The sequence below is a fragment of the Delphinus delphis genome, chromosome 1, assembly GCF_949987515.2.
Source record: "Delphinus delphis chromosome 1, mDelDel1.2, whole genome shotgun sequence".
NCBI classification, from domain to species: domain Eukaryota; kingdom Metazoa; phylum Chordata; class Mammalia; order Artiodactyla; family Delphinidae; genus Delphinus; species Delphinus delphis.
In genome coordinates this window covers 7,879,520-7,903,719 of record NC_082683.1, presented here as the reverse complement: position 1 = coordinate 7,903,719, position 24,200 = coordinate 7,879,520, and the positions used below count along the sequence as shown (strand labels likewise).

The following is a 24,200-nucleotide window of genomic DNA, read 5'->3' as shown; positions in this document are numbered from 1 at the left end:
GGGATTTCCCAAAACAGTGATGTTCTGGACAGAGTAACACATCTATCCTCGATTTACAAGGTGGCTGCATTCTTGACAGATCCAGGGAACGTTAAAACTGGAAAAAATACTTTGTATTTACATATAAAAGAGAATTAGGTTTGGGGCTAATTTGGAAGAGGTTTTCATCCCTATGATGTATTTACATATAAAAGAGAATTAGGTTTGGGGCTAATTTGGAAGAGGTTTTCATCCCTATGAACATCCAGAATGACATATAAAAGTCAGGTGGGGGCGGGGCTTCCCTGGAGGTGCAGTGGTTGAGAGTCCGCCTGCCGATGCAGGGGACACAGGTTCGTGCCCCGGTCCGGGAAGATCCCACATGCCGCGAAGCGGCTGGGCCCGTGAGCCAAGGCCGCTGGGCCTGCGCGTCCGGAGCCTGTGCTCCGCAACGGGAGAGGCCACAACAGTGAGAGGCCCGCGTACCGCAAAAAAAAAAAAAAAAAAAAGGTGGGGGGAAAAAAGTCACGTGGGATATGGGATGATTCTTCATTGTGTGGAACAGTCATGTGCTTTGCAGGAAGAGGAGCATCCTACATCCTACCCCACCCACTCAATGCCAGTAGCAACCTCCAGGTATTGAGGCAACTGAAAACAGCCCCACACATTTTCAGAATGCCCCTGGAGGGGTAGTAATGCCAGTTGAGGATTTTTATAGCAGTTTGTAGTCTGCTCTGTGCCAGCACCTACCACATTGGACCCTCAAAACTGAGTGAGCTAATAAGCAGGGCATGGCTTGTCGCCTCTCATTTTATGCATGAGCAAAGTTGTGCTCAGGGAGGGTCAATGACTTGCCTCATGTCACAAGGCTAATTGGAGGGCCAGGGTTCAAAGGCAGGTCTTCTGGTTCTAATTCCAGTGTTCTTTCTACTTATTTGTATTTTCTCTTAAGCCCACATAGTCTTTCCTACTCTACATCCAGATGACTGGTTTTGTTAATACCAGTGGAATAAGTTGGAGTCAGCTCCAACTGGAAAAGGCCTAATATGTCTGCAACATGACTGCCCAAAGATTTCTAACTGTAGTCACTGTGCTGGTGGTGTAAGAGAAGTAAATCAGCCTTGTGAACGCTGTGTAGTTAGCCCAGTAGTAAAGGAAGCCTGTATGCCAGAAATGATAGAATAGCATCTCTATTCACCAATTCTGTCAACATTTCCATCTTTGCCCTGCTGAATGAAAAATGTTTCCTTATTTCTGTCAAATACACAGTAGAGCTTTAGTTGACTGGCCTGGGTGTTGGTATTGGTCTTCTGTACTTGAAACAAACCCACCAAGCATCTCAGCTGCATAGGAGAGTGGAAAAAGAACTATGGGTTTTGGAGTGAGACAGACCGACGTTGAGTCTAACCTTATGGGACAGTAGTTTCCAAAAATGTAAGGTTAGCCTAAGGCCCCAAGATTAAAAGGGTTAAATGAAGTTAAGTATGAGGAAGAGCATAGAACCCAGCACAGAGTCAGTGTAGGGAATGGTTCCCTTTCACCGCCCCAGGGCCAGAGATGGGGGCAGGAGCAAAGACCTTCCTTGGTCTGCAAACCCTAGACCAAATGTGGAGTGACAGTTATTTTGCCCCAGCTGCCACTTACCTTCCTTACACCACGGTGCCTCCAGGCCTTCTAGAATAGAAATGTAGCAGCACAGCAATATGTCTAAAAATAGGAGAGGAGAGAGAGAGCACGGCATGCCTGTTCTTATGTTAGGAGAAAAGAACGTCAAAGAAAGCAACTGGGACTAATGAACTCTACATTAGCCATATTCCATTCTTTCAACTCAAGTCAAATGTCGGTCCCCATTAGGCAACTGGCTTTGACAGGAGCTGTGCTAATTACCACTTACCAACCTTTAATTTCTGGGTAAAAGAAAAAGGAAAAAAACTAATGGATTTTTCATTTTCCAGAGAGAAAGGAATAAAATAATAGTCTTAAAAAATACATTAATTACAAGAATTACTAATGTACCTTTACTAACCAGATTTTTAAATTTCCTAATTATCTAGTCTTTTATTATCTTTTTTTTTTTTTTGCCTTCAGGGTTTTTTTCTTATTTTGTTGTATTTATAGGGTTTTGCCTTAAATTATTTTGGCTGTGTCTTATATTACTTGAGGTTTTTAAGTAATAAAGGGGAGGGGTGGAGTCCTCCATCCTATTTGGAAGCTTCCAATGAAGGGAACAGATTCACTCCTCCCCAGGAGCTGCATTAAATTTTCAGATTGCAGATCCTTAAAGTTAGCTGTTTGCTCAAACTAAGTCAGACAACACTTCCACAATTATAAGGAAGTGAACCAACAGGTTAATGCAGGGCTATGGGATTTTCTTCGGTATTTTCTAATATCATGTTACAAGAACTATCACCAAGAAAATTCTAGCTTTTTCTCCAGCTTACCGTTATTTTAATAAGACAAACACGTATCTGTTCACTTAACTATTTAATTATAAATAGAAAGGATAACTTCGTGTTAATTTTTATTAGGGTTATAAGAAGCTAGAAATAGTGGGTTGCCCAGCTGTGCTTTGCCTCTTCCTTCCTAGTCTAGAAACAGAAAACTTCTTTTTCAGAGCTAAATGACATTTCCTCTTCTGATTTGTTCAAAATCGAATCCCTGTCTCTATCGAAGAAGCTGCTGTTATTAAGATGTGGGTTATCCCTTCAGCAGGCGCTGTCAATTCAAGGTGTTTACGTATCTCCCATGAGCTTACTGGTCTGACTTTCCACTGAAATGGTTTGCTGTCAGCACTGACATATGAATACTATGAAAGGATTTCTGTCGAATGCTTATACCACATCAGTTCTTCCTTAGCAGTTAAGGATCTATTCTGGTGAAATACTGGAAATAAATGCAAGAGAATGAATTAGAAGCTGTCCAGGTCTTGATGTCCTAGATCTACACATTCGACTATATTGAACTACACAAAGGTAGACTTTAAGATGGTAGGAAATCAACCTAATTTACCCATTTTACCCTAATTTATTAATCATGAGCATTTTACTCTAGTCTGACATGCAGTTGATGCCACTTAACATTTTATCAAGGCCACTGAACTAAGGTAGGCTTAAACTTGATGAATCTCCTGGCAGTGTCATTAGCATAGCTTCATTTCCTTCAGACATTACTTAGTTAAAAGTTACAGGGCCATCCCTGGTGGTCCGGTGGTTAAGACTCCGTGCTTCCACTGCAGGGTCACAGGTTCGATCCCTGGTCAGGGAACTAAGATCCCGCATGCTACACGGTGCGGCCAAAAAAAAAAAAAGTTACAATCTCCAGTCTTAAGAACTGTGTATGTATGACCCCAACTGAAACTGAAAAACAGTGAGCATGCTTTTCTTCTAGAAGAATCTTCAGTTCTGAAGGTTAGCTGGCCTTTCAGGCAGGCATCTTCCACCAGTGCACTGACCTGATTACTGGTCTCTGAAAGCTGCTGTGTTTGGAAATGTGGATGCTATTAAGGCACTTCCATCCCATTATACTTTACTCAGCTAGTAATTATGAATATGAGCTCAGCTCTGTGGAAAACAGAATGGAACGGTCAGCAGTCATACTCCGTGAGTCTGCTCCCCTTGTGTCCAGAGAAGAAAATATCACAATACCCTCCAGCCAGCCTTCACGGGTTTTCCTGATAATAGCCCTGACCCTCAGAAACTTTCTGTAACTCCAGGTTTGAATCTCTAAGCTTCAAAGTTTAGCATCTGAAAAACCTCATGCTGGAAGTTTTCTTTAGAGTCTGTGATTCAAGAGCCATAAACAATACGTATAATCAAGGAAGGATTTCAGGGCTACAGGGGAGAACTGAAATTTGATTAGGGTTTGGAACTGAGCACTTGTTTACTCCTGCCTTCATCTCAGGGGACCCAGATGCTGGTCCACATGGGGCTCGACAGTCGCTCTGCATTATATCACACAGAAAGGAATCTCCCCCTCGTTTACCCACCATTCACTCACTTCTGTGGGAAATTACTGAGGAAAGGGAAAATATAACAATTATACGCATATCAATACATCTGCATCGGTCTCCAAATGAAGTCCGGATCCTGTGACTCTGGAAGTCCTTGTATTAGCAGTGGAGGCAATTAGGCTACAGGCTGGGCAGCAGCACTGCTCACTATGCTTGACCTGAAATCAGCCTGAAGCTCTCCTCCATAAAAAGAATTGTAACAAATTAATATTAACTAGTTAAAATTAGTACAGGTACTGTTTTTTTTTTTGCGGTACGCGGGCCTCACTGCCGCGGCCTCTCCTGCTGCGGAGCACAGGCTCCAGACGCGCAAGCTCAGCGGCCATGGCTCATGGGCCTAGCTGCTCCGTGGCACTCAGGACCCTCCCGGACCGGGGCACGAACCCGTGTACCCTGCATCGGCAGGCGGATTCCCAACCACTGCGCCACCAGGGAAGCCCCAGTACAGGTACTTTTTAACAGCAGTTTCGAATGTAACTTTTATAAGCATGTCAACATGATGTTGTCTGCCTAATAGCGTGGCATTTGTTTTTAAATTAATTTTAGCTAAAACATGAGGAACAATCATTTTGTTCTTTGAGCACAATGTTAAAAATTGCTTTTTATATGAGGGGAAATATTGTTTAAATTAGACAGTTGTGTTTTTCTTTTGTGGTACGCGGGCCTCTCACCGCTGTGGCCTCTCGTGTTGCGGAGCACAGGCTCCAGACACGCAGGCTCAGCGGCCATGGCTCACGGGCGCAGCCGCTCCGCGGCATGTGGGATCTTCCTGGACTGAGGCATGAACCCGTGTCCCCTGCATCGGCAGGCGGACTCTCAACCACTGCGCCACCAGGGAAGCCCTAAATTAGACAGTTTATATCAAAATAAACTGTAATGTTATTCTGAACACTTAAATATGTAGCTTTTAGCTATTTTAAATCAAAGCAAGGAAGACAAGGACAGAACCACCTCTAAGCACATAATGAAGGTGGAAGGAAAGCCCCATGGCTGCATTGACGATAACGGAAAAAGCCACAAAAATCTTTATCAAAAATACTCTCTTTGGGTTCCACATTACTCAAGACACTCAGTATTGGGTGTTTTTGGAGTTTAAATAAAAACTAATTTTCAAATTACACGAGAAAGAGAAGACAACTGCATAAAGAAGAAAGATCACGGCTGATGAATACATTTTTATTCAGATCCATCCTTACACTTCTTTGCATGAGTAATCATGGGTGGGGTTTTATTTGCAGGAGGAGAAGGTCTTCCAGTAGAAATTCTTGCAGGGCGTTTCATCTCGGCAAGTGGACTGTTGGAGGGGCAGGACTTCCTGCCGTTTAAACACCTCCCTGGCTTCCCCTCCTAAAAAGGACACTGCCCTGGCCTGGGAGGCCCACTCATACCACCACGCAAGGAAAGTCAACAGCTGTTTTTCTTTATTTCTGCCACTTCCTGTATATGCTTTTAAAAAGAAGCAGAGGACAAAGGAAAGACAAATCAACCACCTGGTTCAGCCAGCATTACGATACATAATTCCTTAAAAAAAAAAAAATGCTCCAGAACAATAAATCACATTTCTATTTAAAGGATAAGTTAAGAGAACACCTTAACGAAATTGCTCTAATTAGAGAAAAGAAGTTGAAATTTTTCAATCAAGGAAACTCTGCTTGTTTTGCCCCTAATCTTGGCTGAGGTTCTTAATTAGAAGAGGTCAAGAAATCTATCATTTTCCCTGACAAGTGACTGGCAGCTAAGAAGCCCCCCAAGGTGGATCAGGCTAATTTAGCTTGGTTTTCCCATCTCTGGTCTTCCTCCTGGCTGTCCACAAATTGCTTTTCGAGAGAGATCAGCTTGAGACGTTATATTCTGGCTTTTCAAACTCCTTAGAAAGCTTCTAGGAGTAATCTGATGATGAATGACTTGTCTGGAACTCATATGATAAGTTCAGAGAAAAATCCATTTTTAATGGTCAACTTTATGTACTCTTTCTTGGAACTTTTTCAAAATGGGAAAAAGAGAAAAATAAGTCATGTCATGAAATTACAAATTCTCACAATGGAAAATGTAATGATGTCAATTAATCTCAGCCAGTGAGAACATGTGCTGTATATATAAATTAAGATTCTAGAAGTATGTGTGACTAAAACCACAGTGGCAGCTCCATGACTGCACTGCAATAGACTGCTGTAATCACTAAATGTTTCAAAGACTAGCAGATGGAGACTGCTAGCTCAAAGAAGCTCCCCTTAGTTTCAGAGCTTTCTAACAAACTTCCTAACAACTGAAGGTAAACAAGAATCAATGGTCTATACGGACATCACGGCACAGGGCAGCTGAGGGGCACACTGCAGAGTCCAGCCCTGCAGTCTGTCCTGTACACACTCAGCCGTGGAGATGCTGGGGAATCCATAGGGGTGGCCAAATGTGCCAAGGAAAGAGACAGCCCACAAGTGGGTCAGCATGCGGCCGAGTCAGACTACTCACCCCACTGTCACGGCCGGCGAGGCCGCCCTCCAGGGGAAGGGCAGCGGCGGCAGGCAGAGGGGCGGCAGCATCCTCAGGCTGACTGGCACTTCTCTCCAGCCCTGCGGCTGCTCATCCTGCTTGGCAGCCCCGAAATCAGTGTGTTGTGGACTTGGGTCTCTTCTTTGGAGACCAGGGGGTTATTTTAAGCTCAACCTGCAGCTGTGTTTTTGTATATATGCCTGTCTAAAGCCTGTACCCCCTCTTCCTTCACACTCAAGCAGTGACGCATAAGCCTGAGCAATCAGTGCCCACAAAAGTGCTTTCGGATTGGATTTAACCCCTTCATTAAAGCCTCAGATCTCTTCCTGTGTTGAGAGTGGATTTGCTCCTACTTTAGAATGCAAAGTGCACTTGCCTCTGAAGAAGTTCTACCTCCTCATAATTATGCCCAAGCAAGCAGGAAGCCATGAGAAAACCAAGTGATTTAACATAATACAAAATTAGCCTTGGATAAGGAGCTTAAAACCTGCAATTTTGCCCACGTAAAAGTATGACTGAATCTGCTTGGGCAGAAGAAACAAGGCGACGGTGAGGGCTCAGGGAGCCGCTCAGCACCCACTGGTCTCCAAACCGCAGGCAAGGGTGACCCGAGTGATGGTTCCCCAGCACCGCCTCCCCACCCAGCAGGCCACTGTCCTCTGGCCCAGGCCTTCCCAAACTGTGACGTGGACCCAAATCACCTTATTAAGATTAAAATGCATATTCTGATGTCGTGGGTACAAGGAGGAGCCGAGATCCCACAATTCGAATGAGCTGACACTAGAGTAACCAGTGCTTTTCATCTGCTGCTGGCCACTCACTAGTGGCTCATAAACTAGCACTTTTTTTTTTTTTTTTGCGGTACGCGGGCCTCTCACTGCTGTGGCCTCTCCCGTTGCGGAGCACAGGCTCTGGACGTGCAGGCTCAGCAGCCATGGCTCACGGGCCCAGCCGCTCCGCGGCACGTGGGATCTTCCCAGACCGGGGCACGAACCCGTGTCCCCTGCGTCGGCAGGCGGACTCTCAACCACTGCGCCACCAGGGCACTGCGCCACCAGGGAAGCCCTAGCACTTTTTTTGAATGAAATAAAAATTAGAGGGCATCATGTTGTGTGTGTGTGTGTGTGTGTGTGTGTGTGTGTGTACTTGACCAGCTCCTGGGGCTTCCTCTCCTCCTGAAGACAGGTCCACCGCTAAGAACTCCAGAACGTGAAGCCCTCTGTGCCGTGCCACCTCCTGGCTCCTCCGGATGGGTCCCAGGTTCAGAGTCACACAAACAAATGTGCAGACCCTCTTCACCTAACTGAGACAGCTAGGAAAATCCGAAACACCCACCACTAACCTACTAAGGTGACCGATGTCAAAGGCAAGGTTCTAAACGGAAGAAAGCAACCAAAGAACTGACAGCGCTTTCCAGAAGTGAACACTGAAGCTTTCGGTTTTCCAAGAGCCTGGTTCACACCCCTTCACAAGGGAAATCTCAACCTTAAATTTCATTGCATCACAGGCTTGTTGTTTAAGATTCTAGGTAAAATCGGCACGGCACGATGACCCATGGATCATACGCTGCATATCGCCTAGTCCCTTTTTTGGTACCACAATAAATTTTTTGCCTAACTCCCACAAATGGCGTTAAAAATGTTCAGATATTCTTGCAGATGAGAAGGTCATGGCAGCTCAGCCAGCTTCTTATAGTCTTGCAGTATATTCCCAGGTTTTATTCAGTGGCCTCATTAAACACCGAGCGTCTGGCGTGTACCACCTAGAGGTACAAGGGAGCCACATCCTCCACCCCGACAGAGTTGTTACAGCCCCGCGAAGGGGCAGGATACACACTCTGCAAACGAGAGAAAAGTAAATTTTTGGTGCAAAGAGGGTTATGTGCTGCGGGTTGGAGAAGGCTTCATGTGATCTTATTACTGGCCGTTTTCAAGGAGATGGCAACATATCGTAGTACTTTAAGGTGACGGCTCTAGACTAAAATCCTGGTTTTGCCGTTGAATTAACTTTTCTAGGGCCTCGGGTTCCTCATCTATAAAATGGGGATAAAAATCGTACCTCCTGCCTACCTCACAGAACTCTGTGAGGACCAAATAAGATCATGATAAGCACCTAACACAAGTAGAAAGCACAGAAGGCCCTCACGATAGGAACTGTTACTAAGAAGATACCCTAAATCCTTAGTCCTTCCTGCCCCACAGTATAAAGAAGAGCTCCCTGCCACAAAACGTTGGAAATCCCTGGTTAGAGCCATGAAACTCAAGCAAAGGCTCCACCTCACCACCCAGCACACCTCAGACCCGGGAACAAGTACTTGGGGGCGCCTGCCTGCTGTGTGTGCACAGCACTACACAAGGCACCCACCACCATCCACCACCCCAAAGCCTGCCCACAGGGAGCAGACGGTCTAATGTTTTATGCAAGAACGTGTGCTTCTGAAAAGTACCATGGGAGCCGTGACTAAAGGAACACAGTACCGCATGATTTCGAAAAAGGGAGATTGTTTATTCTAAAAGGCAGAAGTAGGACCTAGATAGAAGGTGGAAGACTCTTTCATATACAGAAGAAACTTGCAACAATCAGTGTCCAATAACAGAAAGGGCGCTCTGTCCCTGAGGAATTCAGCAGAGCCCCGGGAACCACAGTCAGCAGTGTTGCAGAAGGGGTTCCTACTTGCTGGGGAGATTGGACTAAACGACCTCTAAGGGTTCTTTACAGGTTCTGCAATTCAGTAAAGGTAGTAATCAGGCCCTGATTACGCTTTCCCAGACACCTAGGTTTCAAGGTATCAGCTGTGTATGAGCCAGCGTAGACCTACCCCAGCGCATTCCAGCTGCTGCTGTGTGTAGAAGGGGATGCTCTGAAACTTCCCTGGATCGTTGAGTAATAAAAAATTAACACAGGATCTTTTATTTCAATTTTTTTTGAGGAACTGGTGTAACAAGGAAGACAACAAACATTATAAATGTAAATTGCCCCAACTATGCTACCAGGCCACCTTTATGTCAAGGACATCTGCTGCTTTACACGGTCAATCATCTGGCTACGTGGTTAATAAATCTAGTTAAAGTTCAGATGAGCTTCCAGGACTCTGAGGAAGCAAGCCTGTGAGAGGGAGCCCTCTACCACTCCCTTCTGCCACTGCCAGCAAAGGTGGACTGGAAAGGATGGCTGACATCACATGGACATTCTGGAGTCACCTAAACCCTGATCAGAACGTGCGGTGGGCAAGAGGCAGCTCCTGAGAACTCAGGGAGTAGACTCAGCCATTCCGTACAAAGTCTGGCCACCCCTGTGTTATAATCCCCGAAAAATGTGTTATACTACCACTTGTCTAAAATATGAACAGGTCATACATAAATGTGCCAAATAAACCAAAAGATTACATGAACATCAAGTCAACTTTCTCATCTGGCTAGAAAACTTCATGTCAAAATACCCATGCCAGGCGGGAGGGGCCCTCTACAACCCTCTAATCAGGGACAGGACACCCAGGGTGCACACGGGTTCATCATTTCGAGTCATGTGTATTCTGAGTTTCTGGAGCTACAGAAATCTATAGAAACAAGATGCATTATAATGGTTCTACCAATTTCCTTTTATTGTCGCATATAACATTGCTGCGAGAGGTATTAACTCTATTTCACTGATAAGAACACAGAAAGTCATACAGTGGGAGGGAGGGAGACGCAAGAGGGAAGAGATATGGGAACATATGTATAACTGATTCACTTTGTTATAAAGCAGAAACTAACACACCATTGTAAACCAATTATACTCCAATAAAGATGTTAAAAATAAATAAATAAAACAAAATCAGCCATTCATAGCAAAAAAAAAAAGAAAGTCATGCAGCTATTAGAGTTGTGAAATCAGGATGCAAGTCTAGATTTGTCAACCTTTGGAAAGTCCACAGTATCTAGTCTCAAAACTCTCCGTGATGAGGTGTTTAAAGACAGCTTACCTGAAAATAAAACTGCTAACGTACAGATCTTTGGCTGGAATGTACTGTAAAGACGGAAGCCTTCATGATTCACATTTCTTTCACTGATGTGACACAAAGGTGTTACAATTATTATCTGAGACCAAATGATTGGTTATTTGAAGAACCTGAAACCGTGAAGTTTGAATTCAACGCTTTACTATGACCATAGCTCAGCATCTCCTTTTGAGAGGTAGACTCTCGGGTATCTTTTGCTGATCATATCTGGGCATGGATGGTATAAATTCTATCCACCTGCACGCACCTTTTCTCTCTCACCCACTCTAGAGTCATCACTCCAAACGTGACTACCATCTCCATTGGTCAGTAGATCCTGGGTGGTTGGTTAACATCTTCAAGCTTCAGCTTGCTCATCAGTAAAAATGGGAATAAACAAAAAAACCCTGAAGAAGTTGTGAAGAAGAACTATATGGAACACCCAGGGCAGCAGCTGGCACACAGAAACGGCTCTGTAAGTGCCAGGCCCTCTTCTTTACTCCTGTCGCCCCAGCAGGGAAAAGGCATGCCCTGGACCCCTAATAAACCCCAAGGAGAAGACAGCAGACCTGGGACTCCTGGAAGCATCATCTCTCACAAACTAAAACACAGGACACACAACTGAAGTGTTTTGGAGGAGTAGTCAGGTTTTCCTCTCAAGCAAAACTTCTGCCCAGTATAATTACAAAATAGCCAGACAAAAGTCACATAAACTGTGTTTCTGGAGAAAATCACCTTTAAAAAGTAAAAAGGACCATTTCCAAACACCCACCCTTTTACCTTGTGATCACAAGTGACGCGGGTTTAAAAAACAATACTGGGGGAAAAAAAAAAAAAACAATACCGAGAGGCTTCCCTGGTGGCACAGTGGTTAAGAATCTACCTGCCAATGCAGGGGACACGGGTTCGAGCCCTGGTCCGGGAAGATCCCACATGCCGCGGAGCAACTAAGCCCATGCGCCACAACTACTGAGCCTGAGCTCTAGAGCCTGCGAGCCACAACTACCGAGCCCACGTGCCACAACTACTGAAGCCCGCAAGCCATAACTACTGAGCCACCACACCTAGAGCCCGTGCCCTGCAACAAGAGAAGCCCACGCACCACAACGAAGAGTAGCCCCGGCTCGCCACAACTAGAGAAAGCCTGCGCACAGCAACGAAGACCCAATGCAGCCGAAAATAAATTAATTAATTAATTTTAAAAACAATATTGGTAATCAAAAGAACTAAATAGGGAGTTCCCTGGTGGTCCAGTGGTTAGAACTCGGCACTTTCACTGCCATGGCCTGGATTCAATCCCTGGTCAGGGAACTGAGATCCTGCATGCCACGCAGTGCAACCAAAAAAAAAAAAAAAAAAAAAAAAGGACTAAATAAATATAGCTTTATTCATCTTTCAGGGACTGTCAGCCTAAAAAGTTATATAAAAGAATGAAAAAATAACTATGATTTTTGCTTGAAAAAGTCAACGATATGTAATTGCTAACAAAATTTTATTAACTGCAATAGATACAATTTCCAATATATACCATTCAAACACACTTTTTTCATGTGCTTCAGTAAGACATGGGAGTATTTTGCTTAAGAGTTTCCAGTTCTCTTTTAAACCACCTTTTGCAGTCAGTGACTTGCAGTCAGAATACAGTACAAAAAGCCCCCAAGCCTTTTTTTTTGGTAATCTCCACTTAATCCTTTCAAAACCCTTTGTTGGCAATACATGTTTTTAGTGGCTTTACCTGAAGGCTGCTTTTTCCAAATGGCGACAGACTTTAATTCTCACTTTCCACTACACCAGCCTCTGCTGGCTCCACTGAATTTTTGTTTTCATCCTCTAACTTCTTTTTCTTCTTTGCTTTTCGTTCCAGGTTAAACTGAGCGATGTCTTCATTTTTCTCTGTGATGTATTTTAGCTATAAAAAATGTTTTTAACTACATTTTTATCTGGTTGTAAAGCCATTTATAAGCCTAAGGGGAGAAAAAAATCTACACCGTTTCCCAACCACTCCCACCCTGGGTTACATTCCTTAGAGTTAAAACACAGCTTCAAATTTTTTCTGGAAGAAGGAATCAACTTCAGAAGTCAACTCCCTGCTACATATCCTACCAAACAGGTAGAGTTCCTTGAAAAATCAAAAGAATTAAAACTTGCAGCTTACAGAAGGCATGCCGATCACAAATATACTCTACAAAGCACACATATAGTCAACATGCCCCTAAATTTATCCAACTAAAATTATTGAGCAACTACTGTGTACCAGATACTGGAGATACAAGGGAAATAAGACAAGGTCCCTGCCCTCAGGGAAGATTTAGTCTAATGCACAAATTTAGCTGCAACTCTTCAGTAATAAGTTTCTGTCAAATAAAAAAATTAAGAATCCAAAATAAAAACAACATTCTGAAGTAGACAAATATGCACCCAATTAATAGTCTAAGATGACTTGCATTGACGATTCCTTGGCAAAAGGTGGAAATTGCTCACTGAAGCTGCCCAAGTAAGCGTTATGACAGAGGATTTATGAGGAGAGAGAAATGTCTTTTCCACTGATACACGGCACCACAGGCGCCTGAGCTATTTTACTTAGGAATCATATCATCCTTAACCCTGACTTAAACTTTGGACAAATAATATTAGAAGAGCAGAGATAGAAAACAGCCCAGTGGAAACAGCACTAGATTCAGGGTTCAAAGGTTAAGGTTCAGCTGTCAACCAGAAAACTTCCTATTTAACTTTGGGAAGTTACTTAACTCCAGTAGCCTAGCCTGTAAAATGGGGCGATCTAGTCATGTTATTGAAAACCCTCAGAGGGTAGTTGTGAGCTTTAAATAATATATGTAAAATATTATCAATAAAAGTCCTGTGTAAACTGCCAAGTGCTACACAAGTCCATTCATTCAGCAGCTACTCGTGAGCACCTACTGTGGGCCAGGCCCTATTGTAGGCACGGCAGATGGAGCAGAGAAGAAGGGGACAAAAATCCCTGCCCTCGTGGAGCTCACATTCTGGGGAGGAACGTGAAGTATTTTAACTGCTAGGATCAGACTAAGTCAGGAAACCTCACAGGTGTCCTGGATCTGCCATCGGCCACAGCTACTAGCCTGGGATCACAGCATCACCTGTAAAGGGAGGGCTTGGTCAAGATGATGTCTAGACTTCTTTGAAAAGACAATGTGCTCAATTTCCTGCACATCCCAGATGTACAGATACTCTTTCCATACCTGGCCCAACAGAACTGTGGGCACCGTAACGAAACTATCCCCATACACTCTGGCCTGCGACCTGTCTCTGACATCATGCTCCAAATGAAACATGGGACCAAAGTTTTGAGACATTACAAAAAAGGCAAATTATGAATCCAGAGAGCACTGATTAGAAAATTTCAAATTGGCTTAGTAAGATCCATCATAATGAAAGAAAGCCTATAAATTACGGGCAGGTCTGAACGGTTCAAGCATCTCTCGTTTTTAATGCAAGGTGCCCTGGGGAATCACTTCATGGCTGCAAGTGATTAATTGGCAATAATGTATTCTGATGGGAAAGGGGAGTGAGGAAAGAAATTCATCTCTCACCAGTGAATTACTCCTCCTGGCTAAGAGCTTCACATCTTCAGTGTTAATGGTGCTTCTCTTCGCATGTCTGTAGAAAGGGCAGAAACAATTCACCAAAATGTTTGGTATTATTTAAAGTTTTGATGAAACACAAAAGTTCATGGCCAAGGATCTCTAACTAGCCCATCTTTTCAGATTAAGGTCATTAAGCAACAGTGACACAAAAATGAGTGAAGTGACGAGCCAAGATACCAACTAAATAAAGAGACTGAGAGAAAGCAGAAGCCCATCTGTCCACCTCCACCTGAGGGCCAGCGTGCTTGGAGAATATGAGCAGGGAAAGGAGTGAGGGGTGTTAAACCCTTCCCAAATGGCCTGCTTGGTCACAATGGACACAGAGACCACCATACAAAAAGCAAGAAGGTCAGTGAAGCACCTTCAGTGAAAAGGGAATGACACAGAGCTCACGATACAAAGATCGTCTCTGCTTAAGCAGACGCTAAACAGAAGAGCAGAGACTTTCCATGAAGCATGGCTTCACTTACACCAAGGTCCTAAAGCTCTTCTCCAAAGGCTACATTACAGGAAAAAGCTTGTGCAGGTGTCTCCTAATATCCCATTTCCCAACTAGGAGATAACGCATTCCCCCGACAATAGCCCAGTTAGAACAAAGAACATCCTTTCAACTGGAGTCTGTCTCTTGCTCACAACATGGACTCAAGTTCTTGTTCCTGTCCTCCTATGTCTGCTTTAAAAGGTAATTTGAGATAATAAGCTCTATTCAATAATTTATTACTCTAATTACACCCTTTCTTGCCATTTCTAACTTCCTCCAAAAATAAGTAGGAACTTCGTAAGTAGGAATAAGGAGGAATCTTTGTATCCTTAATAACTATCCAAGTGGCCAGCACATAGTAAGTCCTCACTGTTGAGTTAAAGATAAAATCCCAGAAATTATACTCCATAATTTGGCCGTTAGTCTTTCACATCCTGCCAAGTGTGAAAATATCATGTGCCGTCTCATCATGATTGACAGTACCTGCCTGTCCTGATATGATACCCATGTCAGAAGGTAGCTTCTAACTAGCCACCTGCAAGGACCAGAACAGAGGAAAGGGGGAAAAAAGTCAGATAGAAGGTGACAGAGCACTTCCCTGGTGGCACAGTGGTTAAGAATCCACCTGCCAAAGCAGGGGACACGAGTTCGAGCCCTGGTCCGGGAAGATCCCACATGCCGCGGAGCAACTAAGCCCACGCGCCACAACTGCTGAGCCTGTGCTCTAGAGCCCGCGCGCCTAGAGCCCGTGCTCTTCAACAAGAGAAGTCACCACAATGGAAGCTGGCTCGCCGCAACTAGGAAAAGGCTGCACGCAGCAACGAAGACCCAAGGCAGCCAAAAATAAATAAATAAACAAATTAAAAAAAAAAAGGTGCTAAAATAGCAGCCACCAAGTATGAAGCCAATCCACAGGTTCCCTGGGTGCCATGGACACACCGTGGCCTTCAACTCCATCACACGGCCAGGCTGCTCTGGCGGTACCACCGCCTTGGTAAAGTGCCATACAAGGAGCAGGTTCGAGGAAGCAGCGCACTGAACTATTCACAGAGTAACACCGGCTCATCTGTTCACGAGAAGCATTTAGGAAACAGCAGTCAATCGTCTCTGCCACTCAGCTTGTCACCTGGTTTCTCTGCACCATATTCTTTATTCTTTTTTAAAAATATTTATTTATTTACTTACCTGGCTGTGCCGGGTCTTAGTTGCGGCACACGGGATCTTCATTGTGGCACGCCAACTCATAGTTGCAGCGTGCCAACTCTCAGTTGTGGCATGTGGAATCCAGTTCCCCGACCAGGGATCAAACCTGGGCCCCCTGCATTGGGAGCGTGGAGCCCTGGCCACTGGACCACCAGAGAAGTCCCCTCTGCACCATGTTTTAATGTTACCACTTTCCCAGATGAAGGAGCAGGTATATCCTATGCCAGCCACTGCACATCAGAGATTCTCCTAAATCAAACCTCTGGCTCCAGAAAATTACTCTAGGGAACGTAACAAAGGGGTTTTCCATATAACACTTTTAGCAACACAGGTTTCAAAGATTATTCCCAAAATGTCCCTAGAATTTATTTACCGTAGAATATCGATCTTCTTCAAAATGTTTCATCTTTAACATGTTAACAATATTAAGTGACTAGAGATTTCAAAGCTAAATAAGGGAAATTCACAACTTAAATTGGGAGATGATCTTCCAAAGTTTACAGGTGACTTGAATGTATAGTATTTACAATTTAAATGCATTTTATTTCATAGAAACAATGTTACAAACACTGGTTAGGTTCCCAGCCTCCAAAGACTATTTAATATATAGCCAACCTGAAACAGTATGTATTTCAGACTTCTCAAACTGGGGTAATCATACGGTAGTTCTAAGGGCAGGGACTATGTGACAGGGAAAACTCAAAACCACAGGATAAAGTTGACCTTCTGGGAGCATCAATGTTATTCAGTGATAAACTTTAAAACAGGATTTTTTATATGAGAGCAAACTGGACTATTTTGAAAACGAATGTAAAATTAAGACAACAGATGAGTCTGCAAAGAAAATCTGTGCCTGTGTTCGCTCAGGGTCCTTGGGAGGACGTCTGAGGGAGGAGCCCTGGTGCACCCACGTGCGCACCGCAGAAGAGGCGGCATCTCCTAGTAAAGCCTCACTCAGAGAACATAGGCTGACAGCCTTTACACAGACTCCTTTACTCAAAAGATGATGTCCTTCCTTGTGGAGCTGACAGTCTAAGTGATACCCACACACCACTCTGCCCCAGTGCCCAGCAAAAGGAAATGGACTTAACGTAACTATAAAAAACACAGGGACTCCCCTGGTGGCGCAGTGGTGAAGACTCCGCGCTCCCAATGCTCGGGGCCCGGGTTTGATCCCTGGTCAGGGAACTAGATCCTACACGCGTGCCGCAAATAAGAATTCACATGCCACAACTAAGGAGCACACGTGCCACCACTAAAGAGCCCATGAGGCACAACTTAGGAGCATGCCTGCCGCAACTAAGACATGGCGCAACCAAATAAATAAAATAAAATAAAATAAAAAGACAATCATGGGAATGTAATGTACAGCACGATGACTATTAAAAAAAAAACTATAAAAAACACAGAGTACCTGAAAGCTTAATGTGTTACAATGCTAAATAGTTCTAATTTTATTTCTTTTTAAATTTTTTAAAATCTCTGTAGGTTTTTTTTTTTGGCTGTGCCGGGTCTTAGTTGTGGCACGCTGGATCTTCGTTGCCATGTGCAGGATCTTTTAGTTGCAGCACGTGGGATCTAGTTCCCTGAGGAGGGATCGAACCTAGGCCCCCTGCATTGGGAGTGCGGAGTCTTAACCACTGGACCACCAGGGAAGTCCCCTAATTTCATTTTTACTCCTAGTATTTAGAAGTATTTAAAGTTTCATTGTGTTTTCCCACAACTAACACAGAAGTAGCAAGGAAACTCACACCTGAGGGCTTGCTACAGGCATCTAGTGGGTAGAGGCCAGGGGTGCCACTAAACACACTAAAATGCACAGGACAGCCACCACCAGAACAAGGAATTATCCAGTCCAAAATGTCAATAGTGCTGAGGTGATCTGTACTGATAAACTCCATGTTCAAATCAAATAACCATTGTCTACTTATTTACATTTTTGTGTCTTCCTTTGTAGTATAGAGGGCTCATATTTAAAAAAAAAAGAAGAAAAGAAATGGCAAGTAAAGGTAGTAAGTGTATTTCACAGGAGACTCAGAGTGGGGGTGGGCACGAGGCACAGGTAAGGGGCAACCACCTGAATTAACAATGATAAGCCATATAAGCTATCAGTATCCCATACATTATCCTTATCCCTTCTGGCCAAGTTGAAGATGCTAAGCGGTTTTTAGGGATTCATACACAGGAATAGGAAAGATTTAGAGCCTGCCCTCTGAGAACCTACTGCTTTAATTCATTCAGAATATTCATCGGAGAAAAAAAGAGCTAACAGGAGCAAGGTGAAAAGTATGGGGTGTGGGAGAGGCTGGCACCAAATCAGAAGTGGGAGCAAATTAGAAAGCTTTGGCCCTTTCAGGCCTTCCTCGTTCAAATTGCTTCATGAAAGCAATTCGTTGCAATTGTTTTCAATTACCTGCAGTACTAATTGAAGAGAGGAGCATAAATCACCTGTAAAAGCTAACACTTTACCAGCTGAAAGTAAGTCACACACTTTTCAAGGAGCGTGTGTCTCACTTGTAACAAGCTCAGCAAATGCAGGGCTGATGGGCCATGGGGCTGTATTATCCTGACACCTGCAAGCTTCCCCGCGGAGCACGAAGCAGCCCAGCCCGGGCGCCCAGCCTCACGCCCCAGCGCTACACCACCTGCAGAAATGGCCTTAAAAGCACACACACTGTGCACAGAGTCCTGGAGACATGATTCATACCTTTTTAACCTGGAACTGAATAACTCTGGTTCCGTTAACAAAAAATACTTGGAAAGCTTCAAAAAATGCCAAATCAAGTCTGAATGGACAGTGATTAAAGCAGATGTTACATTCTTACAGAATCATGATTGGAGACTGAGCATCCACAAAACACAGGGGAAAAAAAAGCTAAAGCTCTCCTGAAATTCACCACCAGATGGGGCGTATCAATAGCATGTAAACAAACAAAGATCCCACAATCAAGCTGTCTACCCACCTTGCAAACATTTCAAGGTCTTTGGCAAAATTTTCTGAAAGAGAAAAAGAGATGTGCTTTAGCTACCCTACAGCAATTTTTTTTCAGCAGTGCTGCATGGCATGTGGGATCTTAGTTCCCTGACCAGGAATCGAACCCGTGCCCCCTGCTTTGGAAGCACAGAATCTTAACCACTGGCCCACCAGGGAAATCCACCCCCCACCTCAATCTTATTTCAGAGGGAGAAAAGTGAAATCTCAATGTCTACAGTAAGTACAGTGACTAATACAACAAATCCTTTTAAAGGTGAGAGGAGGCCCTTCAGGCAGGTCCATCACTGGATTCGTTATGACCTCCTTGCCTCCCTGGCCCCCTCCACCCTTCATTACAAGCCTTTGGTAATTATGGCTACACCTTTCCTTCCTAGAAGCTATCCCTAACTTTAAATTTTGCTACGAGTTAGGGCTTAGGAGGACATTAATCTCCTCTGAAGTCAAGCAAATACCAAGGCTGCAAATTCAACTGTCAAACTGTGGGTGATATAAAAAAGTTACAAAGCAATGAAATTTATGTCTAATGTTCCCGGCAGTTTACAGCACAATAAAATAAAGGTGCTGATGCCCCCGTGTTAGGGTAACAGAAAGAAAAAAAAATAGTTCTTTCCATAAGCTATCTGAATCTTACGGCCAATAAAAGAAACGTTTCACGAACGGTGTCCAATGATAATGTTCTCTGTCTGCTGGTAAGACATGCCATGGCACCCCACCCCCACACATTTCTCCCAGGCAAATCAACCTCTGGGCTTTCTGTACATCTACAGGAAGACCGTGGCTGCATACCGCACTGTTGAAAAGTCACCTCCGAAATCGCTGCAATGGTTTGTTTGCTGAACTGCATCTCTTTGTCCGACGCAACTTCCTCACAAAGACAGCCAACAGTGTAGTGAACCGCTGCCTTTAGCCTCTGAAGCAAAATCAAAACACTTCGTGGGTAAGATTGCAAATAAGAGCTTTTCACATCTTAAAAAATTAAGATTAGGAGAGGGTCTGCTCACCCTAATTCCTTCAGCACTTTCCATAATGGCTGAGTGAGTTTTCAACTGTAGTAAAAAATTAATGGGGGGCTTCCCTGGTGGCGCAGTGGTTAAGAATCTGCCTGCTAATGCAGGGGACATGGATTCAAGCCCTGGTCTGGGAGGATCCCACATGCTGCAGAGCAACTAGGCCCGTGAGCCACAACTACTGAGCCTGTGCGTCTGGAGCCTGTGCTCCGCAACAAGAGAGGCCACGATAGTGAGAGGCCTGCGCACCGCGATGAAGAGTGGCCCCCGCTTGCCACAACTAGAGAAAGCCCTCGCACAGAAACGAAGACCCAACACAGCAAAAATAAATTAATTAATTAATAAACTTCTACCCCCAACATCTTCTTAAAAATATAAAAAAAAAAAAAAAAAAATTAATGGGGCCCTCTGGAGTGTGACTTGTAGAAACATTACTTTAATGTTAATGGTTAATGGTTATGATTTAGGTCAAGTAAAGGTAAGGAATTATGATGGCAATTCAGCAGGGAATGAAGGCAGACTGGTACTTGGGAGGCATCTATGTGACTTTACTCAGTTATTCCACATTTATGTGCCAAGTGCCTACTGCGTGAAGGGGTGTGCTAGGTGTCTGGGCAACACAATGAAAAAAGACAGGGATTTCTGCCCCCATATGGGGGTTAATCAAGCAAATGCAAAAGGATCCCGTCCCTGTGCTTCAAGTCCTTGCCAGCCCCTGTCCTGCATGAGACAGGACGAATGATCAGGACAACACAGGGAAAGGCTCGTGAGGCTGCATCGGCCCCTCCTCTGATTTGCTGGTTTGCTAGCCCACCTCAACAGGACCCTCACTGCTCCTCAGCAACCCTTTCAGGTGCTGGAAAACATACCTCTACCCATGCGGAGGAGTAAAGAAGCCAAACAAGCTAAGCCAAGGTCTCCGTCTCACGTGAATAAACTTGCTGAGCCCTGCGTGGGCTCCACCTGTGCTGGAAACAGAGCTGAAGCGGACATGGTGACAGCTGAACCCAAGACAGTATCAACTCTACCAGCAAATGTTCACGGTAGAAGCAAGATGAGGAGGAACTGCAAAAACACAAGTCCAGGACCCCAGAGTAGAGGCCAGGCAGATAAGCAAGGGACCTACGTTCCTTAGTTTCAGATGTCACAAGAGTAGGTAAGTAGAGGACACTGGTGAGAGGAGACAAAGAGACCACCACTCTGGGAGGGATAAAAACCCTCCAAGGGATCTTTTGTAGGTATCTGTAGAGGTGAGGTTAGGGGCGAGGGAACAGGACAAGGGATCCTTCCGACTGCTCCAGAAGTTTTCTCTGCCGGCCCCTCCCCCCCAACTCCTGGAACGGGCTAAGTGCCTTCTTCGATGCTGAACACTGAGAGGCTAAATCTCTATCTAGACTCTAAACTCCTCGAGGGCAGGACCCTTCAAGTGTTGTTCACAGCTGTCCACCTAGTGGCAAGAACAGCTGGCTGAGTGAATGGCTGGATCCCCCCCCCCCTCACCACTGCATAGAGAACGAGGTTCAAATTTCTCAGTCTATCTTTGCAGCCTCACTCACTTACTCAGTAAGCGCTGTTTATTGAGAGCCACGCTCTGTACTAGGGGCTGAGAACACAAAACTGAAAAGGACAGTCCCTGCTCTCAAAGAGATTATCTCCCACCACACCTGTGCCATGAATGGACTCCTGGAAACCACCAATGTCATGAAACACAAAGAAGGTGGAGAACCCTTCCAGGGAAGACCGGAGCCAGGACCACTTGATGCAAGGCATGATCCCTGACTGGATCCTGGATGAAGAAAAAAGACCACTAAAGAACCTCTTTGGGGGCTTCCCTGGTGGCGCAGTGGTTAAGAATCCACCTGCCAATGCAGGAGACACGGGTTCGAGTCCTGGTCCAGGAAGATCCCACCTGCCCCTGTGCCACAACTACTGAAGCCCGCGCACCTAGAGCCCGTGCTCCGCAACAAGAGAAGCCACTGCAGTGAGAAGCCCACGCACTGCAACAAAGAGTAGCCCCCGCTCGCCGCAACTAAAGAAAGCCCGCACGCAGCAACGAAGACCCAATGCAGCCAAAAATAAATAAAAAGAAAAAAAAGAACATCTTTCGGACAACTGGGAGAAATTGAATATGGACTGACATTAGATCATAGTATTTTATCAATATCAAACTTCCTGAGTGTGATCAGAGATTATGTCACAGAATGCCCTTGTTCTTGGGAGAAGCATGCTGAAGTATTAAAATTTAAAGGTGAAGTGTCAAGTGTATTTAATTCTCAAATAATTCCGAAAAAAGGAGCAAGGGAGCAAATACAGCAAAACGTTAACCGGTGAATCGAGGTGAGGGGCATATGGGTGATGAATACATTATTCTTGCAACTTTTTCTTGAAGGCTTGAACTTCAAAATAAAGGAAGGGAGTGGGTAAACAGCGCCTGAACCTTAGAAGCTCATTCCCGTGTCTCTTCGGTTAATCCTCTCTGAGGTTGCCACCCTGGTTCTTGGTTTTCACCTCTTTACAACACTGTTCTCTCGACTCTGCCACGCGGTATTTATTCCGGTGCTGACTAAAGGACTGGATACCCATAACTATCCCGAGAACTGGTTATTACCCGATTTTCCATCTAGGAAAACTGAGTTTGGGCAGAGTCAACACAACCCTCCGGGCGGAGTCAAGATTCGAACCCACATTCGATGGGCTCGGGAGCCGGACGGCCTGGGAGTTTGCACCAGGGTCTGAGGCTTGTCTCCTCGCGGGCAGGACGGAGAGCGCACGGGTTACGGGAGCCAACATTTTCGAGCTTGTGCCGCGCGCCAGGCGCCTCACAACGACCCTGTCCGAGGAGATTGAGGCTGCCCCAAAGCCAGAGGGGCCCCGGCCGCCGGCCTCCGCGGAGCGCCGCAGGAACTTCCACCGACTCTCCTTTCTTGCGCCGCCGCCCGCACGCTCCAATCCGCGATACCATGGAAACCGCCTCCCAGCACCCCCCGCGGCAGCGGAGCCGGCCTAAGCGCAGGCGCCAGGCGGCCGGAGCCGGCCTGAGCCGGCCCGCGCAGGCCCGAGCTCTCCCTCCGAACCCGGCACGAAGGCGAGGGCGGGCGGAGGCAGGGCCTTTTTCTCCCCTGCACAATCTAGACGCCGTCCTCCCCCAGCCCAGCCAAGACTGCATTCTCCGGTACCTGTTGGTAAGAGAATCGCTGCTGCTCCTCGGCCCCCTCCTCCTCCTCCATCATCACCGCGGGCGGATCCTGGCAGGCGCGCGATGACAGACAGTGGCGGTGGCCGGGAAGGCCCAGTCGGATTTTCCCGCCGCGGCGCCGGGCGACGGGCCGCGCGGGGGGCCAAAGCGCGAAGCTGCCTCCTGCCTCGCTCTCGGCCCCTAGCGGTGGCTCTGGGAAGGGCGCCTCGCAGCCTATCTGCTCCCGCCCCGCCCAAGCCGAGCTCCCCGGGGACCCCAGAGCCAGCTCTGCGCGGAGCACAGTGGGCAGCACCGGCTCCCGGGGTGGGGGTAGGGGGGCGGGGAGGGAGAGAGAGAGAGAGAGAGAGAGAAAAAACAGGGACAACGGTACACAACTCTGTATTGTAAGTTACATGCGGCTGTAACCTTGGTGTGCCTTGCAAAATCCAGTGTGGGTTTTTCTAATTCTGTAGTGTCACAAAGTCAGACCACGAATAAATGTTTGATTTCTATCCCCTTAAGCGAATAAGTTGCTCACCCCATTGCCATTGCCAAAGGAATATAGCTATGACCCGAATGTTGGCTAATTTTCTTTTACGTTAAGAGTTAAGTGAAATAGGGGACTTCCCTGAGGGTCCAGTGGTTAAGACTCCACGCTTCCACTGCAGGGGTGCAGGCTCCATCCTTGGCCAGGGAACTAATAAGATCCTGCATACTGTGCTGCGCGGCCAAAAAATTAAAAAAAAAAAAGTAAAGTGAAACCCAACGTTGGATCTTCACTGCTTCCAAACTTTCTTCAGTTACTTTCCTCCTTTGGAGCTTCACTCACACGTTGATGACATGAGTAAGGAACTTCTCTGCTGAGTCGAATAATAGTGTCAAGTACTGGAAGAGTTATTTCCTCAACTTGTGCTATTCATGAGGTAAAGGCTGCAGACACCATACACATTCAAGTTTAATCTGCGTTATTAACATATTCCCCACTCACTTCCTTAAGTAAACAGTCAACAAGGAATTAATTTGTAGATCTGTAGATTTCCTTGGTGTAAATACTCCCATCATGGCCGATTTCAAGCCAGCAATATGAGGAAACTGAACTCAGCATTTGTTACCAAACCAGGTTTGTGTGCCCCACAGGAGCAGCAGGCCAAACACGGAGACACAAGTTTGCAGCAGAGAGTTTGTTGACAAGGTCCTCATGGAAGGAGACAAGAGAACAAATCTCAGGCCCGCGTACCAGAAGGCCAGAAGCTTGAGAT

At 45.5% G+C, this 24,200-nt stretch overlaps 2 protein-coding genes across 3 annotated transcripts; both read right to left on the bottom strand.

The window, feature by feature from the left end:
• Nucleotides 1-5,150: 5,150 nt before the first annotated feature.
• Nucleotides 5,151-8,960, bottom strand: CORT (cortistatin). The gene is given in 6 exon segments (XM_060012144.1): nucleotides 5,151-5,401; nucleotides 5,404-5,434; nucleotides 6,458-6,533; nucleotides 6,535-6,626; nucleotides 6,628-6,732; nucleotides 8,925-8,960. Coding segments are annotated over 6 exon segments (525 nt in total). The 3' UTR covers nucleotides 5,151-5,216.
• A 2,952-nt stretch (nucleotides 8,961-11,912) lies between these two features.
• CENPS (centromere protein S) lies at nucleotides 11,913-23,078 on the bottom strand. 2 transcript variants are annotated; one of them, XM_060013976.1, is made up of 5 exons: nucleotides 22,452-22,699; nucleotides 19,546-19,669; nucleotides 18,728-18,761; nucleotides 14,027-14,093; nucleotides 11,913-12,366 (listed from the first exon to the last, which is right to left on the bottom strand). In XM_060013976.1, the coding sequence occupies exons 1-5, from the start codon at nucleotides 22,554-22,556 to the stop codon at nucleotides 12,226-12,228; spliced, it is 471 nt and encodes a 156-aa protein (XP_059869959.1). In that variant the 5' UTR covers nucleotides 22,557-22,699; the 3' UTR covers nucleotides 11,913-12,225. The 2 variants fall into 2 exon arrangements, with proteins under 2 accessions (XP_059869959.1, XP_059869969.1); XM_060013986.1 differs by lacking the exon at nucleotides 22,452-22,699 and adding an exon at nucleotides 22,943-23,078 and having other exon boundaries at nucleotides 11,916-12,366.
• Between the last annotated feature and the right edge of the window lie 1,122 nt (nucleotides 23,079-24,200).

What these genes read in the sequence shown, in the direction of transcription:
- CENPS (XM_060013976.1), bottom strand. Translation starts at nt 22,556, where the DNA reads ATGTTGGCTCCCGTAACCCGTGCGCTCTCCGTCCTGCCCGCGAGGAGA. An exon ending in GGTGACTTTTCAACAGTGCG is followed by an intron (nt 18,762 to 19,545) that starts GTATGCAGCCAC and finishes TTTCTCTTTCAG; the next exon opens with AAAATTTTGCCAAAGACCTT. An exon ending in CCAGGAGGAGTAATTCACTG is followed by an intron (nt 12,367 to 14,026) that starts GTGAGAGATGAA and finishes CATTTTTTATAG; the next exon opens with CTAAAATACATCACAGAGAA.